Source organism: Mobula hypostoma, chromosome 10, assembly GCF_963921235.1.
Source record: "Mobula hypostoma chromosome 10, sMobHyp1.1, whole genome shotgun sequence".
NCBI lineage: Eukaryota > Metazoa > Chordata > Chondrichthyes > Myliobatiformes > Myliobatidae > Mobula > Mobula hypostoma.
This window is the reverse complement of record NC_086106.1, coordinates 88,602,462-88,618,386: the sequence shown is the minus strand read 5'-3', so window position 1 is coordinate 88,618,386 and position 15,925 is coordinate 88,602,462. Positions and strand designations below refer to the sequence as shown.

The following is a 15,925-nucleotide window of genomic DNA, read 5'->3' as shown; positions in this document are numbered from 1 at the left end:
AGTACTACATTATTAAACCGTTCACTACCAGTGTTTGTTTACCTCTCAGCCAATATTGCTTCACTGCAGCTAATGCCTGTTTAAGAGCAAGAGCTAAATTTTGCGAGCAAGCCTGGTATCAAATAACTTATGAATATCCAGAAATCCAAAACATCAGTGATATCTGTTACCTGAAAAGTGTTATCAGGTTGCAAATTTCATGTTACTTACTGTTTGTATTTAACATTTCAGTAGATAGTTTATTAGTAACATTACCAGCACAACAGAGTTAAAAAGTCCTCCTGGATACAAAGGGAGCTCATTCAGGATTCGCAGGTACTGCAGTTTGGCTTGTACTATAGAAATCTGTATAAAACAAACAGGCTTTCAGCAAATTATCAGCAAAATTATTCAGCAAAAATAGTTGCTTAACAGAATCCATGCTAATCAGACACCAAATTGTGATTAAACAAGTACTTTTATAGATTAAAAACACATAGCAATATTTAAATACAGTTATTTTGCAAATTAATGTTAATTAAACACAAGATATTCAAAAATACTTCATAAGAAATATTTTTTGGAAAATGAAGAATTTTTTTTGGATTAATTTGTAATAGAATTAGAAGCAGGGTTTGAATAGCTTTACTTGATTGACATATGCAAAGGTAAACTTGGTGTGAGAAAGGTGGTTAGGTGCATAAATCATGGCTTGAGTTCTAAGACGGTTCTTCTTATTGGATGTGCCCTATATGAAGGTCTTTTGCAAAGAATTTCTACTCACTTTGTACTGCATGTCAATTTCCAGGTGACAAAAAGTAGGCAAGAAGCTTCCACCAATGATGACAGGGAGCCTCAGTGTAACATTAAAGATTCCAGAACACTGATTTATACTCACCTCCTTCTACCTTAAGCCACAAACTTATCAATTACCCCTGATGAGTTATTAACTTCAAACTTTCTGCATAATCACTCAAAGAGTTGAACTGCATGCACATGTAACGAGATCTGTATGACATATCCTTCTACCTTAGGCCACGAACTTGTCAATCACCCTTGCTGCGGACAGTTTCTGGAGGTCCAAGATCTGTATGCCCCAGGACCGCTGGACTAAGTGTGTAAATGTAGGAGTGGACTAGATTGAAAAGTAAATGTGCTAGGTTTTCTAAAATTGACTCCCTCTACCGTAGGCCACAAACTTATCAATCACCCATCGTACAAGAGGAGTAAAAATCTTTATGTTACTTCTCCATCTGAATGTGCTTTCACTTCTGGGTGTACAGGATTGACAATCAGGTTATATTGATTTATACCCTTAGTCTAGAGAAATACGCATGCTTATTCTGTCAGAATATAAGGAAAGATAGGTGAAATTGTTTCTTCTAATAAGCCTCTGTGATCATATGGATGGAATTGGACATCGCAAATGGATCAGATAATGTGATAATCAGATAATTCAGCCTGCTGAATCCATGCTATCCATTAAATACTCAATTAAACTATCCTACACCAATTCCATTTTTAATCTCCCCATCTTCACTTCCCTCGTATTCTACCACTCACTACATGCCATAGTATCTGTCATTAGAAGGTAGGAGTGAATTGGAACACCCTGAGGAAATTCGTGTGGTTACAGGGGGAACATTTGCTGCCCTAAATGCCAGCAGTGTATTAGGCAGTAACTATAGGAGGAATATGCAGCCCTGGAGGGCAGGAGTAAACCTGGGTCACTCAAGCTGTGAGAGAGCAGCTCTACTAGTGATGCCCCTGTGTCACCCTGACAATATGTGAAATGACTCAGAAGCTGATAAATTCAGGAACACAATGATCTTCATCCTCATCAGTGTTTAGTTGGCATTCTGCCTTCAAAAAAAATATCAGATGTATCTCTACCATCATTGGTTTTGTTAATCTTAGCTTCTGGACTCATTGCTCATTGGAAAGTTGCGGGGAGGAATGTTGATCTTGGAAGGTTGATCGCACTTCAACCCCTCTGCAAAGGAAGAAGCCCTCCCTACCTGTCCCTGGTGGCAGTGGAAATCCATGCAATCATGCTGAAAACATCCTGGAATGCTGCTACACCTTCACAAAACGAATCTCGTCAGTGGTGCCTTGTTCTCCAATTTCAATCCCTCTTTCAAGGACTGAGCTAGTCAGAATTAAGACTGCTTTTGAGTTGCCCAATACGGAAGCAATTTACCGCTTGCTGGTTTTCCTTAAGTGAGCAATGGGCCTTAAAACATCTCTGACCTGTTTGCTGCCTGAGTGTTAGGTCAAAGATTAATATTATTCCTTCTCCTCCTGGAAATCTGAATAAAGATACAACTGAACAAATTTGATAAATATGAATGCACTCACGTGTGTCAATTTGGTTAGCTTTAATAATAGTTTTTAACTTCATAGCTATGTCTTGCCACAACACAGTTAAAAATGTCCTACGTGTTTATAGAAACACTTTATAAACAAACCTATACAGGAATTTAAAAAATGTGTCCTGCAAAAGCTCTTTTGCTGATGAAACACATCTTGCTCTATTCATAATGAATGCAAGGAAAAAAGAACAAACCTGGCAGTGGTTCATCTGGATTGCCCTGGCACTTTATTTTATGTAAGGGTCTTAATGGATCGGTATTTTAGCTTTCTGAATACGTAGTGTTGAATTATGACCTGCAGAAGGATTGCTACACAGTCTGTTTTACCACTTCAGCATTTCTGCTGTGTTATCATACATCTGCACTCCTCTCTCCACTCTCCTTTGTTTTACCTTTTTGCCTAAAGGACCTGGAGCTTGTGTTGCTTTGAGGTGATGTGAGAGGATTTTCCGTGCATGCTTTTCCTTCACGTACATCAGAAGAGATGGTGGCAGGAACAGCTCAAGGCCCCATTCCTTCCTGGAGGATTTAACAGAGAAACAAATTGCATTCATTGCAGCAGAAGTTGGGGCCTGAGAATCTGGCAAATAATTATATTCTGACGGGAGCATGAGAGGAATGTACAAAACATAAATGCAAGCTTTAGTCCATCAATGCATGTACTGTTCCTAGATTTGAATATTATGTCTGTCAGCATCTGAGAAAAATTTGACTGAAGTACTGTGGCTAATCTCAGGTATGTCGACACTAGAGAGGTCTCATATACTTAGAAACAATTGATAAACTATTTTGCTCATAAATCCTCAGTTCAGTAATGCACTGTGGAGAGATGGTTAGGTGGGGTCCAGACATCACTTAGACTTTCAGTAGATGTGAAATGCTACTGAGGTAGAAGTGGGTGGATTTTATATAGCTTCAATATTGCCCACTTTCTTGCTGTACAGCAGAATTCCTGGTCTTTTGGAGGACAGTGTGTATAATGTTATATCATGTAATTATATTCCTGGCTCTACTAGCTCTGTGAACAAAGGGTGGGAGGTATTATTTATTTATTTATAGGTATAGCATGGTAACAGGCCCAGCTGGCCCCATGAGTCCACGCTGCCCAATTATACCCATGTGACCAATCAACATACTAATCCGTACGTCTTTGGAACGTGGAGGAAACTGGAGCACCTGGAGGAAAGCCATGTGGTCATGGGAAGAATGTAAAAACTCCTTACAGACAGTTCCAGGGATTGAATCTGGGTCACCGGCACTACCGTGCTGTCCCAGCTCCCAATTGGTTAGTGCTGCTTAGGAAAACAAGAAAATTCAATTCTATCAATGCAATTGATCACGTGAGAGAAGTTTTAGAATTATTTTTGAGCAATTAGAATATCCGTTGTCAGGAGTGCTATAGGATTATTTCCTACAGCTGGAAGTTTCAAAATCCAACATATTTTAATCTTTTTCCTTTATTATATCAAGGCTTGATGGTATTAACTCATTCTTGGCTGGTCTCCCTCATTCTAACTCTTGAAAATTCGTAGGATCCTGCAACTTTGCTACTGCATACTAACTCACACCAAATTGTATTTGCTCTGCTTCTTGATCTACAATGATTGATAGTTCATTGAAAATCCAATTTTAGAATCCCAGACTTGTTTCATATCTACCTATGGTCCAAAACCTCTTTGATTTTGTAATTACTTCCAGTTCTATGTTTCTCTGCAATCTTTTACACTTTTGCCACTGGAAATTTTTTAACATCTCTGCACATTTACCTTTGTCAGCCATGACTTCAAGACCTGAGACTCTGGAATTTCCTAAAACCCTCTGCCTGTCTTTCCTTGTATAGAGTACATCTTAAAACTTTAATAATTTGTTCTAATATTTCCTTTGCAATTGTAGGTTAATGATCATTAGCATATAATATATCACCACCTTCTTAAGAACAATTGGGGATGATAATAATTATTGGCCTTGCCAGTGATGCACACTTCTCAAAACATGAATATTTCCTCTAAGGGATAATGCCAATAGATACCAACACCCCAGGCTGCAGATTAAATGTTCTGTTTCTTCTTCAAAACTCAGAAATCTAACACAAGTGATTAGGGCCTTTCCTCTCTGCCTCCTGCATTAGAATGTTTCTCCTACTTTTCATCAACAAGAACTGGTGGGATATTTGAGATGTAATCCAACCATACGATTTGCTAATATTTGCTCCTGACACAAATTCTTCAGTAATTCAGTATCTCATTCATTTTGAAGATAAAAACGATTGCAGAAATTGGAACATGAAGCAAAGTGCAAAAGTCTGGAAAAAGTCAGTGATGCTCAAGAATGATCTGTGGAGCCAAAAGTTGTACGTCAATTGAACCCAGTCCTCAGTTCAAAAGGTTGATTTATACATGTTGTCTTCAGGTTCTGCTTGACCTGCTAAATTCTTCCACTATTCTTTTTTTTTTATTCCATTGGCTTCATTCGCTACTCTGAACTCTTTAGATTTAAAGTCTATAAGACCATAAGATCACAAGATATAGCAGCAGAATTAGGCCATTCAGCCCATCAAGCCTGCTCAGCGATTCATTCATGGCTGATTTATTATACTTCTCAACTCCATTGTTCTGCCTTCTCCCATAACCTTTGATTATCTGACTAATCAAGAATCTATCAATCTCTGCTATAAATATACTCAATACTTGGCATCCACAGCCATCCATGGCAATGAATTCCGGAGATTCACCATCCTCTGGCTAAAGAAATCCCTCCTCATCTCTGTTATAAATGGACGTCCTCTACTCTGAGGCTGTGCCCTCTGGTCCAAGACTTACCCACTAGAGGAAGCACTCTCTTCACATCCTCTCTGTCTAGGCCTTTCAATATTTGATAGGTTTCAATGAAATCTCCCCTCCATCCCATTTCTAAATTCCGGTGACTACAGACCAAGAACCATCAAACACACTTCATACATTAATTCTTTCATTCCTGGAATCATTCTTGTGAACCTCCTCTGAACCTTCTCCAATGCCAGCACATTTTTCCTTAGATAAGGGGTCCAAAGCTGCTCGCAGTACTTCAAGTGCAGTCTGACCAATGCTTTAAAGTTTAACTTGCAGGTTGAGCTGGTGATAAGGGAGGCAAATGCAACGTTAACCTCAGCCTCACATCCTTGCGTTTATATTCTAGTCTTGCCGAAATGAATGCTAACGTTGCATTCGCCTCCCTTATCACCAGCTCAACCAGCAAGTTAAACTTTAAGGTATTCTGCACGAGGACTCCAAAGTCCTTTTGCACCTCTGATTTTTGAATTTTCTTCCCATTTAGAAAATAGTCTATGTCTTTCTTCCTTCCACCACAGTTTCCTACACTATATTCCATTTGCCTCTTCTTTGCCCATTCTCCAAATCTGTCAAGTCCTTCTGCAGATTCCCTGCTTCCTTAATACTACCTGCCCCTCCACCTATCTATGGATTGTCTAAAAACTTGGCCACAAGCCATCGATTCCATCATCCAAATCATTGACATAAATGTGAAAAGAAGTGGTCGCAGTACCGACCAATACGAAACACCACTCGTCATTGGCATCCAAGCAGAATAGGCCTCCTTTATTTCCAATCTTTCCCTCCTGTAGATCATTGAACCTTCTATCATTGCTAGTATCTTTCCTGTAATACCATGGCCACTTATCTTGTTAAGCAGGCTCATGTGTGGCACCTCGTCAAAAGCATTATGAAAATTCAAGTAAACAATGCCCACTGACTCTCCTTTATCGATCCTGTCTGCTATTTCCTCAAAGAATTCCAACAGATTTGTCAGACAAGATTTCCCCTTAAGAAAACTATGCTGTCTTTTGTCTGCTTTATCAGGTACCCCCAAATTCCCCAGAACCTCATTCTTAATAATGGACTCCAACATCTACACAATGACTGAAGTCAGGCTAACTGCACTATAATTTTCTTCCTTCTGCCTCCCTCCCTTCTTATGACACTTGCAATTTTACATTCCTTTGGAACCATTCCAGAATCTAGTGATTCTTGAAAGATCATTACTAATGCCTCCACAATCTCTTCAGCTACCCCTTTTAGAACCCTGGAGTATAGTCCATCTGCTCCAAGTGATTTATCTACCTTCAGATTTTTCAGCTTCCCAGGCATCTTCTCTTTTGCAATAGCAACAACACTCATTTCAACCGCCTGACACTTGAATTTCTGGCATACTGCTTTTGTCTTCCACAGTGATCACTGATGCAAAATACTTACTAAGTATTTTGCTTGAATGAAGAATCGTAATCAGGAAGAATGCCCTGGTGTAACTTTCCATAATGCATCGCTATGCCCTGTCTTAATAAATCCCATCTGCATTCTTTTGCCCACTTCCTCAGTTAATCAATGTTTTGTTACCTTGGACAATTTTGTTCATTGTCCACTATAGTGCTTTTTCTTCTAACATGGTGTATTTTAATCTTGCAGGCATTAAATTTCATCCGCTATTAAGAGTTGCACAGCAGGGAAACACGACCTTCAGTAGAACTTATCCATGCTGATCAAGGTGCCTGCCTGAAATAGTTCTATTTCCCTGCATTTGGCTTATATCCATCAACACTTTGCTATCCATGTCTAGGCCCAAGTGTCTTTTAAATGTTGCAATTTTACCTTCGTCAACCACTCTCTCTAGCAGCTCATTCCATATACCCACCACCCTCTGAATGAAAACCTGCCCCTCTTTATCCTTTCACTCTCACCTTAAACTTCTGCTGTCTAGTGTTATACTTCCCTACCCTAGGTAAAAGACTATTACCAACCACCTTATCTATGCCCCTCATGATTTTATAAATTCTATAAGGTCATTCCTAACCTTCCTGTGGTCGGGGGAAAACAGAATCACTCTATCCAGTCTCTCCTTATAACTCTAGTCCTCCAGTCCCAGAAGTACCCTTGTGAATCTTTTTTTGCACCTTTTCCTGCTCAGTTAGATCTTTCCTATAACATTGCAACGGGAACTGCACACAATATTCCATCTGCGGTCTCATCAATATCTTGTACAGCTGCAACATGATGTTCATATCATATGCCCAGATATCTATTTCCCTTCACAGATTCTGCCTGGCCTGCTGAGTTCCTCCAGCATTTTTGTGTTTGTGCCTTCTTCACCACCTTGTCCGTGTTGCAACTTTCTGGGAACTACATACTTGTACCCCGGATCTCTCTGGCCTACAACACACCTATGGGTCCTGCCATTTACAAAGTATGCCCTTAATGCAATACTATGCCCTCTCGTAATAAACTCCATCTGCCATTCCTTTGTCCACTTTCTCAGTTAATCAATGTTTCGTTGTTACCTAGACAACTTTGTTCATTGTCCACTATAGTGCTATAGTTGAGAATTCTACTTTTTACATATTTTGTTCAAACTATTCTGTAACTTTTGAAAACTTTTGATTGACAACACTAACTGGTTTGGAATCATTTGTAGTTCTTATTGCCTGAGAACGAATGAAACCTAACATTGGAAACAGGAGTGGTCTTAGCACTAAGACATAAAGATGCCAAAGTAAAAAAAAATCTAACTGCCCATGCTGGAAACTCAAATTAAAAACAGAAGGTTTTGAAAATGTTTAGCAGGTCATGTGACAGTCCCTAAATAGATGATCTGCTAAACAATACTCACTCTTTGTTCTCACTTACCAAGTTCTCAGAATCTGAGGTACATGTTGTAATTGGACTAAGCATTGTCCACTTGGGCTTTCACTTAAAAGTCAATGAGAAGGTTGGTCTGACAGGGTGTTTCCTTATGATTCTCTATTGATTATATAATTTACTTATTTGTTTAGTTGAATATTCATTACATTGAAAATGACTTTAATCAGAATTCTTAGTTTTCTAGGAGGAGCTACCATATTAATGTCAGTGCATTCCAAGCAGAAATGGCACTAAGCTGAAAATTGAATCGCATATAAGACAGTAAGAGGCCCTCTGGCTCACCACAGCAATGCTGACCATTGTAGCCATCAATAGTAATTACATTTATGTGCATTAGGTCGATACACTTCTACGCCTTAGAAAGATCAGGGATTTTAAATTACAACCCAAAGCACTAATGTTCCCATTTAATATCAGCTTTAATGATTTAAGAATACATTCATGCAACTGTCAGGATTATGATTGGCCCAGAAATTGGCAATGTTAAATTCTGGGATGCATATTTTCTAGGGTGTACATGCATATGCTTTTTGCTTTTCATACTTAAATACTGAAATTGCTGAGAAACTGACTATTCATGCTAATGAAATTGAAAAAGAACAGTACAGTCTTTTAAAGTCATTTTTTGTATAGGGAAATATAGGTGGAGAAATGGATACCCTGCTAACATGCTCATTTTTGGCAATAAAGCCCATTTTCAGCTGTATTGGTAAAATTACGCTAACACAGCAACTTCTAATGAATGCATTAATAGAAAGAAAATTTGAAACAATTATGTTCTTTTACAGTTAGATTGTGTGATTCAAGGCAGGATTAAACATTATGCAAATAATTTTTTTACATGAATCTTGAACTATCACCTAGCCAGGCCTATTCTAAGCACGCTTGCATACCATTTCTCAACTGCTGCTTTTTTAAAATTACATTACTTTCAGATCATGTTGAATATTATCATCCTACTGTTGCAGTATCCAAGGACTGGTAAGACTTCTATTTGCTGTTAATTTCTGGGTTACTGATGAACAGAAAACAACATGAGTGTTGGCTTGTATACTTTCCTTAAGAAACACATAAGAACAACCGTTATGACTCCTGAAATCTTTGGGACTTTCATTGTTTATGGTAACAGAAGCAAGTATTGGTAGTAATGTAGGTAATTTGTTGTTTGTCTCCAATTTGTGCATATTTTCCTTAATTCCCTGTGTGTAAATTGAAGGTTATTTGAGATGTTACTATTTCATATGTCAACTGTTCCTGAATTAATGACACGATTGGAAGTGTGGAGGTGGTTTTCTTTTCCTCCCCTAATCTCAGCTCACATTGTTCTTCCTATAACAGTGAGGAGTGGCTACTGTGTTCTTGGAGGGGGGAGCAAGAAGGAAACTGGAGTACTCAGCTCTTAGTCTGAGCAGAGCAATGTGATCTTGATATTGTTTATTCCTCCTCCTTAATTCATGTTATTCAGTCTCCCCTCCATTTATTCTAGCCTGTTATTAGTTCATATTGAATTTTCTAATTCTCACCTGCACTTCGTAAAATATTGCTGGTCCTTCATTTTTACTGTGTCTAAATCCTGGAACTTCCTGTTCAGCAGCACTGTGTGAATATCAGTACCAAAGGGATAGCAGGCAGGTCCAGGAAGGCACCTCACTCATCACCTTCTCAATGGTCTGACAGCTTCACAGAATATTAATATAGAAAAATCAATGCTGTTTTCTTTCTTATTTCCCCATCTATTTCAGTGATATTCTTGTTTTTGAAGAACTTAAACAATTTGATATTACTGATATAGAAAATTATAAATCCCACCCTTAGTATGCCGCTATGCAATACCTAGAACAGTAGCAGTTCAGAGCTGAAAATGGACCGAAGGGTATTAAAAGCAGCACTGGGAGAGGGGAGTTTTGAGAGACTTTGAGAGGTTGTCTGAAAAAAATCTATTTAATTTGTTCTCAATCATTGAAAAATGAATAACATTCAAAGAAATCTGACTGCTTCTGTGGTCCATTTCCCCCCGATTGTTAATAATTCATGTAACTGAGACTTTTCCTAACTCTTGATATCAATTCCATGAATCAGTTTGTTTTTCAGCAGGATATTATCTCTTTAAGGTCCTTTCCTGCTGACCTTACGTGGAGTCTTTCGGCTACACATTATCTTGGCCATTTTTACTCAAACTTGTGGTCTGCAATCTAGGCTTCAATTCACTATTTGGTTTCCTTTTATTCCTCAGATACCTTAAGTTCTTCTTTATCTGGGTTCTCTTTTCATCAGCAGGAGCTGATTGGAGTCTCTTTTATTTACCTTCTCACAAGAAGCACACGATTAGAAACAATATTATATCTTTTATTTTCAGTCCAGAAAGCTTTAAGAAAAAGGCACAAATGTATTGGGATTTAATTTGCCTTTTATGTACATACTGCTGCTGAATATTTTGTTTCTTAAAAATTCCAGAAGATTTAATTGTAACATTTTAAGCATCTTTGTATGGTAAAATCAGATATTATGAAAAGGAAACATTACAGCTCAAGTTAACCAAAAAATTCTGGTCATCCTAATTCTCAGTTGTCTCATGCTCAGTGAATTATATTCCAGAACATGTCCTTTGCTGTTAAGCAGAAGGACTCTGTGGTTCAAGTTGGTTGCTCATCACCATCTTTGTAACAGTAATTAGAGAGGGTCAATTAATGCTGGACTTGCTAGCCATATACACATGTTGAAAAATGAATAAATATAAAATACTTACTCAACGTTTCTGAGGGTGATCTTCTGATTGGTTCTTGCACTGGAGACAGTGATGTAGATATGCAGCGCAGTCAATTTCAGCATTATATTTTCTGCTAAGTCACCACTGAATCGTTCTTTCATCACATCACTGCAGCTCTGCAGAAGGAAAGTAAAAACTTCTGAAATTATTCAATAAATTCTAGTAACAGAAATGCACTTTCACAACCTCAAATTTCCCATCTCCTCTCAGGAAACCATGGATTTTTGATGGGGTAAGTTGCCTCCTGGCATTTTTCTCAAGTGATAATTTTCACATGTTAAACTGGAGAGGAGAATGTTGTCAGGCCTTTTGAGGAAAGGAGAAAGGGCTGGTTGGCTGGGAAGTGGGGGAGCTGTGGTGAGTAGATGTGGAGGGTGGGAAATTGAAGTTATGTCATTCTCAGTCATGATGAGTAGGCTATTTATTCCTCTCCATAGATGCTGCCTGACCTGCTGAGTTCATCCAGCATTTTGGTGTGTTACTTTTCCAGTCCTGTCTTCACTTGACACAAATCTACAGTATATATGAAATGCATAGCAGGAGTCAAAAGACAGAAAATAAAACAAGTTTTACTTAATTTGCTAATCCATAGTTTCGAAGCACAGAAGTGAACGAGAGTAATTCAAACTATTGCTTGCTTTTGCTAGAGTTTCCTAAATCAGCACAGAGCAATTTAACCTTGGAATCAGTTTGGCACATGAAAGCCCCAAGCCCTAGGACTTGAGATCCATTTCTCCATCTGACTATTGAGGGAAAATTACCATTTTTCACACTAATTACAGTATACACCATTTTATTTTTCTGATATTCTTTATATTGGTGTGAATGCCATGTAGTTGTTCTGCTCACCTTATGCAGTGCATTTCCTAGCTCTGTTACAGTTACTCACCAGCTGTTTTTCGCTGGTTGATACACTCACTCTGCTTCATGCGACCATGCTCCTCCATGTTGAACAACTCATGGAAGAAGCACTGAAAAATCTACATTGGTACCGAGTCTCCAAAGTCTATCACCAGAAGTGGCTTGCAAGCACTATCAATGACCAAGTTGACTGAGTCCTGAAGGACACAGATACCAAACTGGATCAATGAGAGGTAATGAATAATGAATAAATGTTGTGCAAAAGTCTGGGCACGCACGCATATATATATATATATATATACTGTATGTGCCTAAGAATTTTGCACAGCACTGTATTTATCAACATGGAGTGGAGAGTGAGTTTGTAAATCTGGCAGGACCAAAGGATATTGGGAATGGCGGGGGTGGAGTGCTGCGGGAGGAGTGTGGGATAGGTGGCAGGGAAGGAGTGCCAGGTATGGCGATGGTGCGGGTACAGACACACCAAGTCTTGAGACATCAGCAAGGTTATTTGATTCCAAACAGTTGGTTTATTAATCATTTCAGAATATCTCTCTGGTGTTTCCCACTCCCTTCCTTCTCCCAACCATGAATCCCCTCTCTACTCTCTTCAAACCCAGTCCACAATGGAGACTCATAGCAGAATCAGGATAATCATCACTCACATATGTCATGAAATTTTTTTTGTGGTAGTAGTACAGTGCAATACATAAAATTACTACAGTACTGTGGAAAAGTCTTAGGTACCCTTACTAAATATATGTGCCTCAGGCTTTTGCACAGCACAGTACTGAAACACTACAGTGGTGCTAAATCGGATAGACACTGAATAGGCTTCACACTCAAAGCTAGGTATCGATGAGTGTTGTGGACCTTTACCAGCAGAGATATGTACACAATACAATCCATAATGTTATGACCTGGCATCTCTCTCTCTCTCTACTATTACAGTGAAGCAAGGGATAACCCTAATTTACTTTAAAACACCTAGTGAACTTTTATCACAGGACATTTAAAATGCTATCAGATGCAATACATAGAAAGTAAGATGCAACAGGCAGCTAAGGGATCCCACAATCAACACATCAAATCTAAGTTCGGTAGTCTGACCGCATTAATTATGTAATTGAAGAGAGAAGGCAGCTCTAAGAATTTCATCTTTGTTTGTGGAGTAGTTCACCATGAAAATGGTACAGACAATGCTGAAACGTCAACAACTGTGGACAGTCAGTTATGCTGCACAGATGATATGTTTTGGCTTCATTTGTCAGCTCCATCATAGGCACTAGTCTCTGTAATATACAAGACACCTTCTAGGAGTGGTGCCTCAAAAAGGCAGTATCTGTCATTAAGGACCCCCACCACCCAGGACATGTCCTCTTCTCATTGTTAACATCAGGAAGGAGGTACAGAGCCTGAAGACACACATTCACTGATTCAGGAACAGCTTTTTACCCTCTGCCATCTGATTTCTGAATAGTCATTGAAACCATGAGCATTACCTCACTGTGCTTTTGTTTCCGTTTTTGCACTACTTGTTTAATTTTGCCAAGACCATTCAGCTCCAGACTGCCTCGTGCTCTTGTTTCAAATATAGACAAAAGGACATGTGATAAATCATACATCAAAGTTGCTGGTGAACGCAGCAGGCCAAGCAGCATCTGTAGGACCCTTTGTCAGGGTCTCGGCCTGAAACGTCGAATGCACCTCTTCCTACAGATGCTGCTTGGCCTGCTGCGTTCACCAGCAACTTTGATGTATGTTGCTTGAATTTCCAGCATCTGCAGAATTCCTGTGTTTATGTGATAAATCAAGTCCTTTTTCACTTCCATTTGCTTGGTGAGATTCAGTGTTTATATGCAACTCTCCAGGCTGAACAGTTTGGGGCTGATGTTGGCACAGAATTAATCTCTACCTCTTCATTTTTGAGCATGCTTGAATATCTGGATGCCTTTGCCCAGCGTTACTCATGGAGACTGCCTCTTGTTAGAAGGATATTAAGATGGCATTCTAAATGAAGCTGTATCTCAGCTTGAAGAAATAAGATTTGTTGGACTAGGCTGGGAGGGGAAGTGCGGAGACAGCCAAGAGATGCTGGTCACAGTAAAAATTAATTTAAGTTGTACTCTAAAAGAGTAGATTGGGAAGATATACATTGTTGTATTGCATAGAAAAACAGATGCAAGCCTACAATTTCTTGTCAACTAAAAATATAAACACTGGACTGTAAACAGTATTTAAAGAAATTCTATTCCTATTTATTTTAAGTGTTAATATATCTATTAAGATAGCAAACAACTCAGATCAACAAATTAAACATTCATGTGTAAACATCACGCAACATAATTTTTAACCTTCCAAGAGACACATGTCCATAAAAGAGTAAATTCATTTTATTAGAGGTATCCACATTCTCACTTAAAGTTATTAGTTAACTGACAGTAAGATCAGGAATTAAGAATCGAATTCTGGAGTAAAAACAGACCTCATTGAAGTATGTAGTGCTGTGGGAGATTATCTCTTATGATAAAGAAAATATGCATAATTTTATTGATACATTGGTCATGACTATATAACAAGATGGAATATTGATTGAGTTTGTCTGTAAGCTATTGCTTTGCAGTTGATTAGCTCAGATAAGTGCAGCTTTTTAATGGGATGATGTCATCTTAAGGAGGAAGGGATATTGATCTAGTGAACATGATTGAATTTACCTACATGCACATTTCTGTGCAATGTTTTGTAGCAGAGTGTTTGGAATAAGATGGATGATGTCACACTTGTGTTAGAATGGGAAAGTTATTAACCCAATATGGGAACTAAATATGGTTCCTAAGACTCTCCTGGATTGTGGGAAGGTGGGTGGTGGATTCTGGATGCGAAATCTAATGGGGTTGTGTTTAGCAAAGTAAAATGAGAAGTGGTAATCATAGGGCATTCTAAAATTTGATAGACTGATACCATCCATTTAGACTATGGACAAAGGCCATGAAATGATGCAAGAATAAGAGACAACTAGTGTAGAATTTGAAAAAGGGAGAAAATCAAATTGTCAAGGTCAACATTGGAACAAATGACAAAGGTGGAATCAGACAGATATTCCTGCTAAATAGTCATAGCCATAACTTTATTGATCCCGAGGGAAATTGATTTTCGTCACAGTTGCCCCAACCAAGAATAGAGTATAAATATAGCAATATAAAACCATAAATAATTAAATACTAATATGTAAATTAGGCCAGGAAATTAGACAGAACCAAGAAATGATGTAAGCCATGTGCAAGTTTGAGTCAAGGTGGTATCGAGTTGTGATGTCTGTTGATGGCGTGGTTCAGATTTAGCTATTTTTTTAAGGGACTGCAGAGAGGTTAGCAGAGAAAAGTAAGCACTGACATTTAAATTAATTGCGCCAATATTGTGAAAAAAGAAATCTTGAAAAGGGAAAAGATGAAATAGAGTAGCTGCATTTATTTGAGTAGTAAAATAGAATTAGTAAAACGTAATAAAAAAGGGCAGTCTACATTACAGCTAACTGAGAAAGGGAGTAGGAGGAAGAAGTATGCAAACACATTAAGAAAATGAACAAAAAGAACAATATTGCAATAATCACGGGGAATTTTAATTACTTCAAGATTAACTGTTGAAAAGAAGAACCAAAGCAGATGAGAAAGCAGAGATCCATTCATTTGTGCAGGGCACCTTTCAGAATGATTCCGAATTCCGAATGATGTATCAGTGCATACTGATACAGCAGAATGGAATCAGAATTACAGGGGACTTTGTATCATCAAACCATATATTTAGAAATATGTTACCGACAGTGCTGTTGCCCTTCTGTTGCTGCACTATGCTGTACCAGGAACTTGGGTGTCAGGAAACAGGCATTCTGGCAGCAATGATTCACTAACAGCTCAGTGTGGACAAGCTGTTAGTAAGGGCTGGTGTTGAGTGAGCTGGGACAAGCAGTGCACTGCTCTCTGCTAAGATGTGAAGTTCAAGACTAAATCTTGTTTAGCATAGTGAATACAGGTTATTAGCGGTAATTGACAGTAGCTGTTTCAAGTATTTAAAGATCAATGAAACTGTAGGCATCTGTCAACATATACCTGCTTATTACTTTCCCCTGGTTCCCCTCCTCCTTCCCTTTCTCATTTGTTCCACTCTTCTCTCCAACCAGATACATTCTTCTCCAGCCTTTGACCTTTCCCATCCTCCTGGCTTCACCTATCACCTTTCAACTAGCCTCTTTCTCCAACCTC

At 38.6% G+C, this 15,925-nt stretch overlaps 1 protein-coding gene across 1 annotated transcript in view; it reads right to left on the bottom strand.

The window, feature by feature from the left end:
- The window catches only part of frmpd3 (FERM and PDZ domain containing 3), a 474,907-nt gene that overhangs the window by 44,031 nt on the left and 414,951 nt on the right, over positions 1–15,925 (bottom strand). The window contains exons 10-12 of the mRNA XM_063059815.1: positions 10,785–10,921; positions 2,744–2,870; positions 256–345 (exon numbers count right to left, since the gene is read on the bottom strand). Coding sequence (XP_062915885.1) covers positions 256–345; positions 2,744–2,870; positions 10,785–10,921 — 354 coding nt within the window. The remainder of the gene's footprint in view (positions 1–255; positions 346–2,743; positions 2,871–10,784; positions 10,922–15,925) is intronic.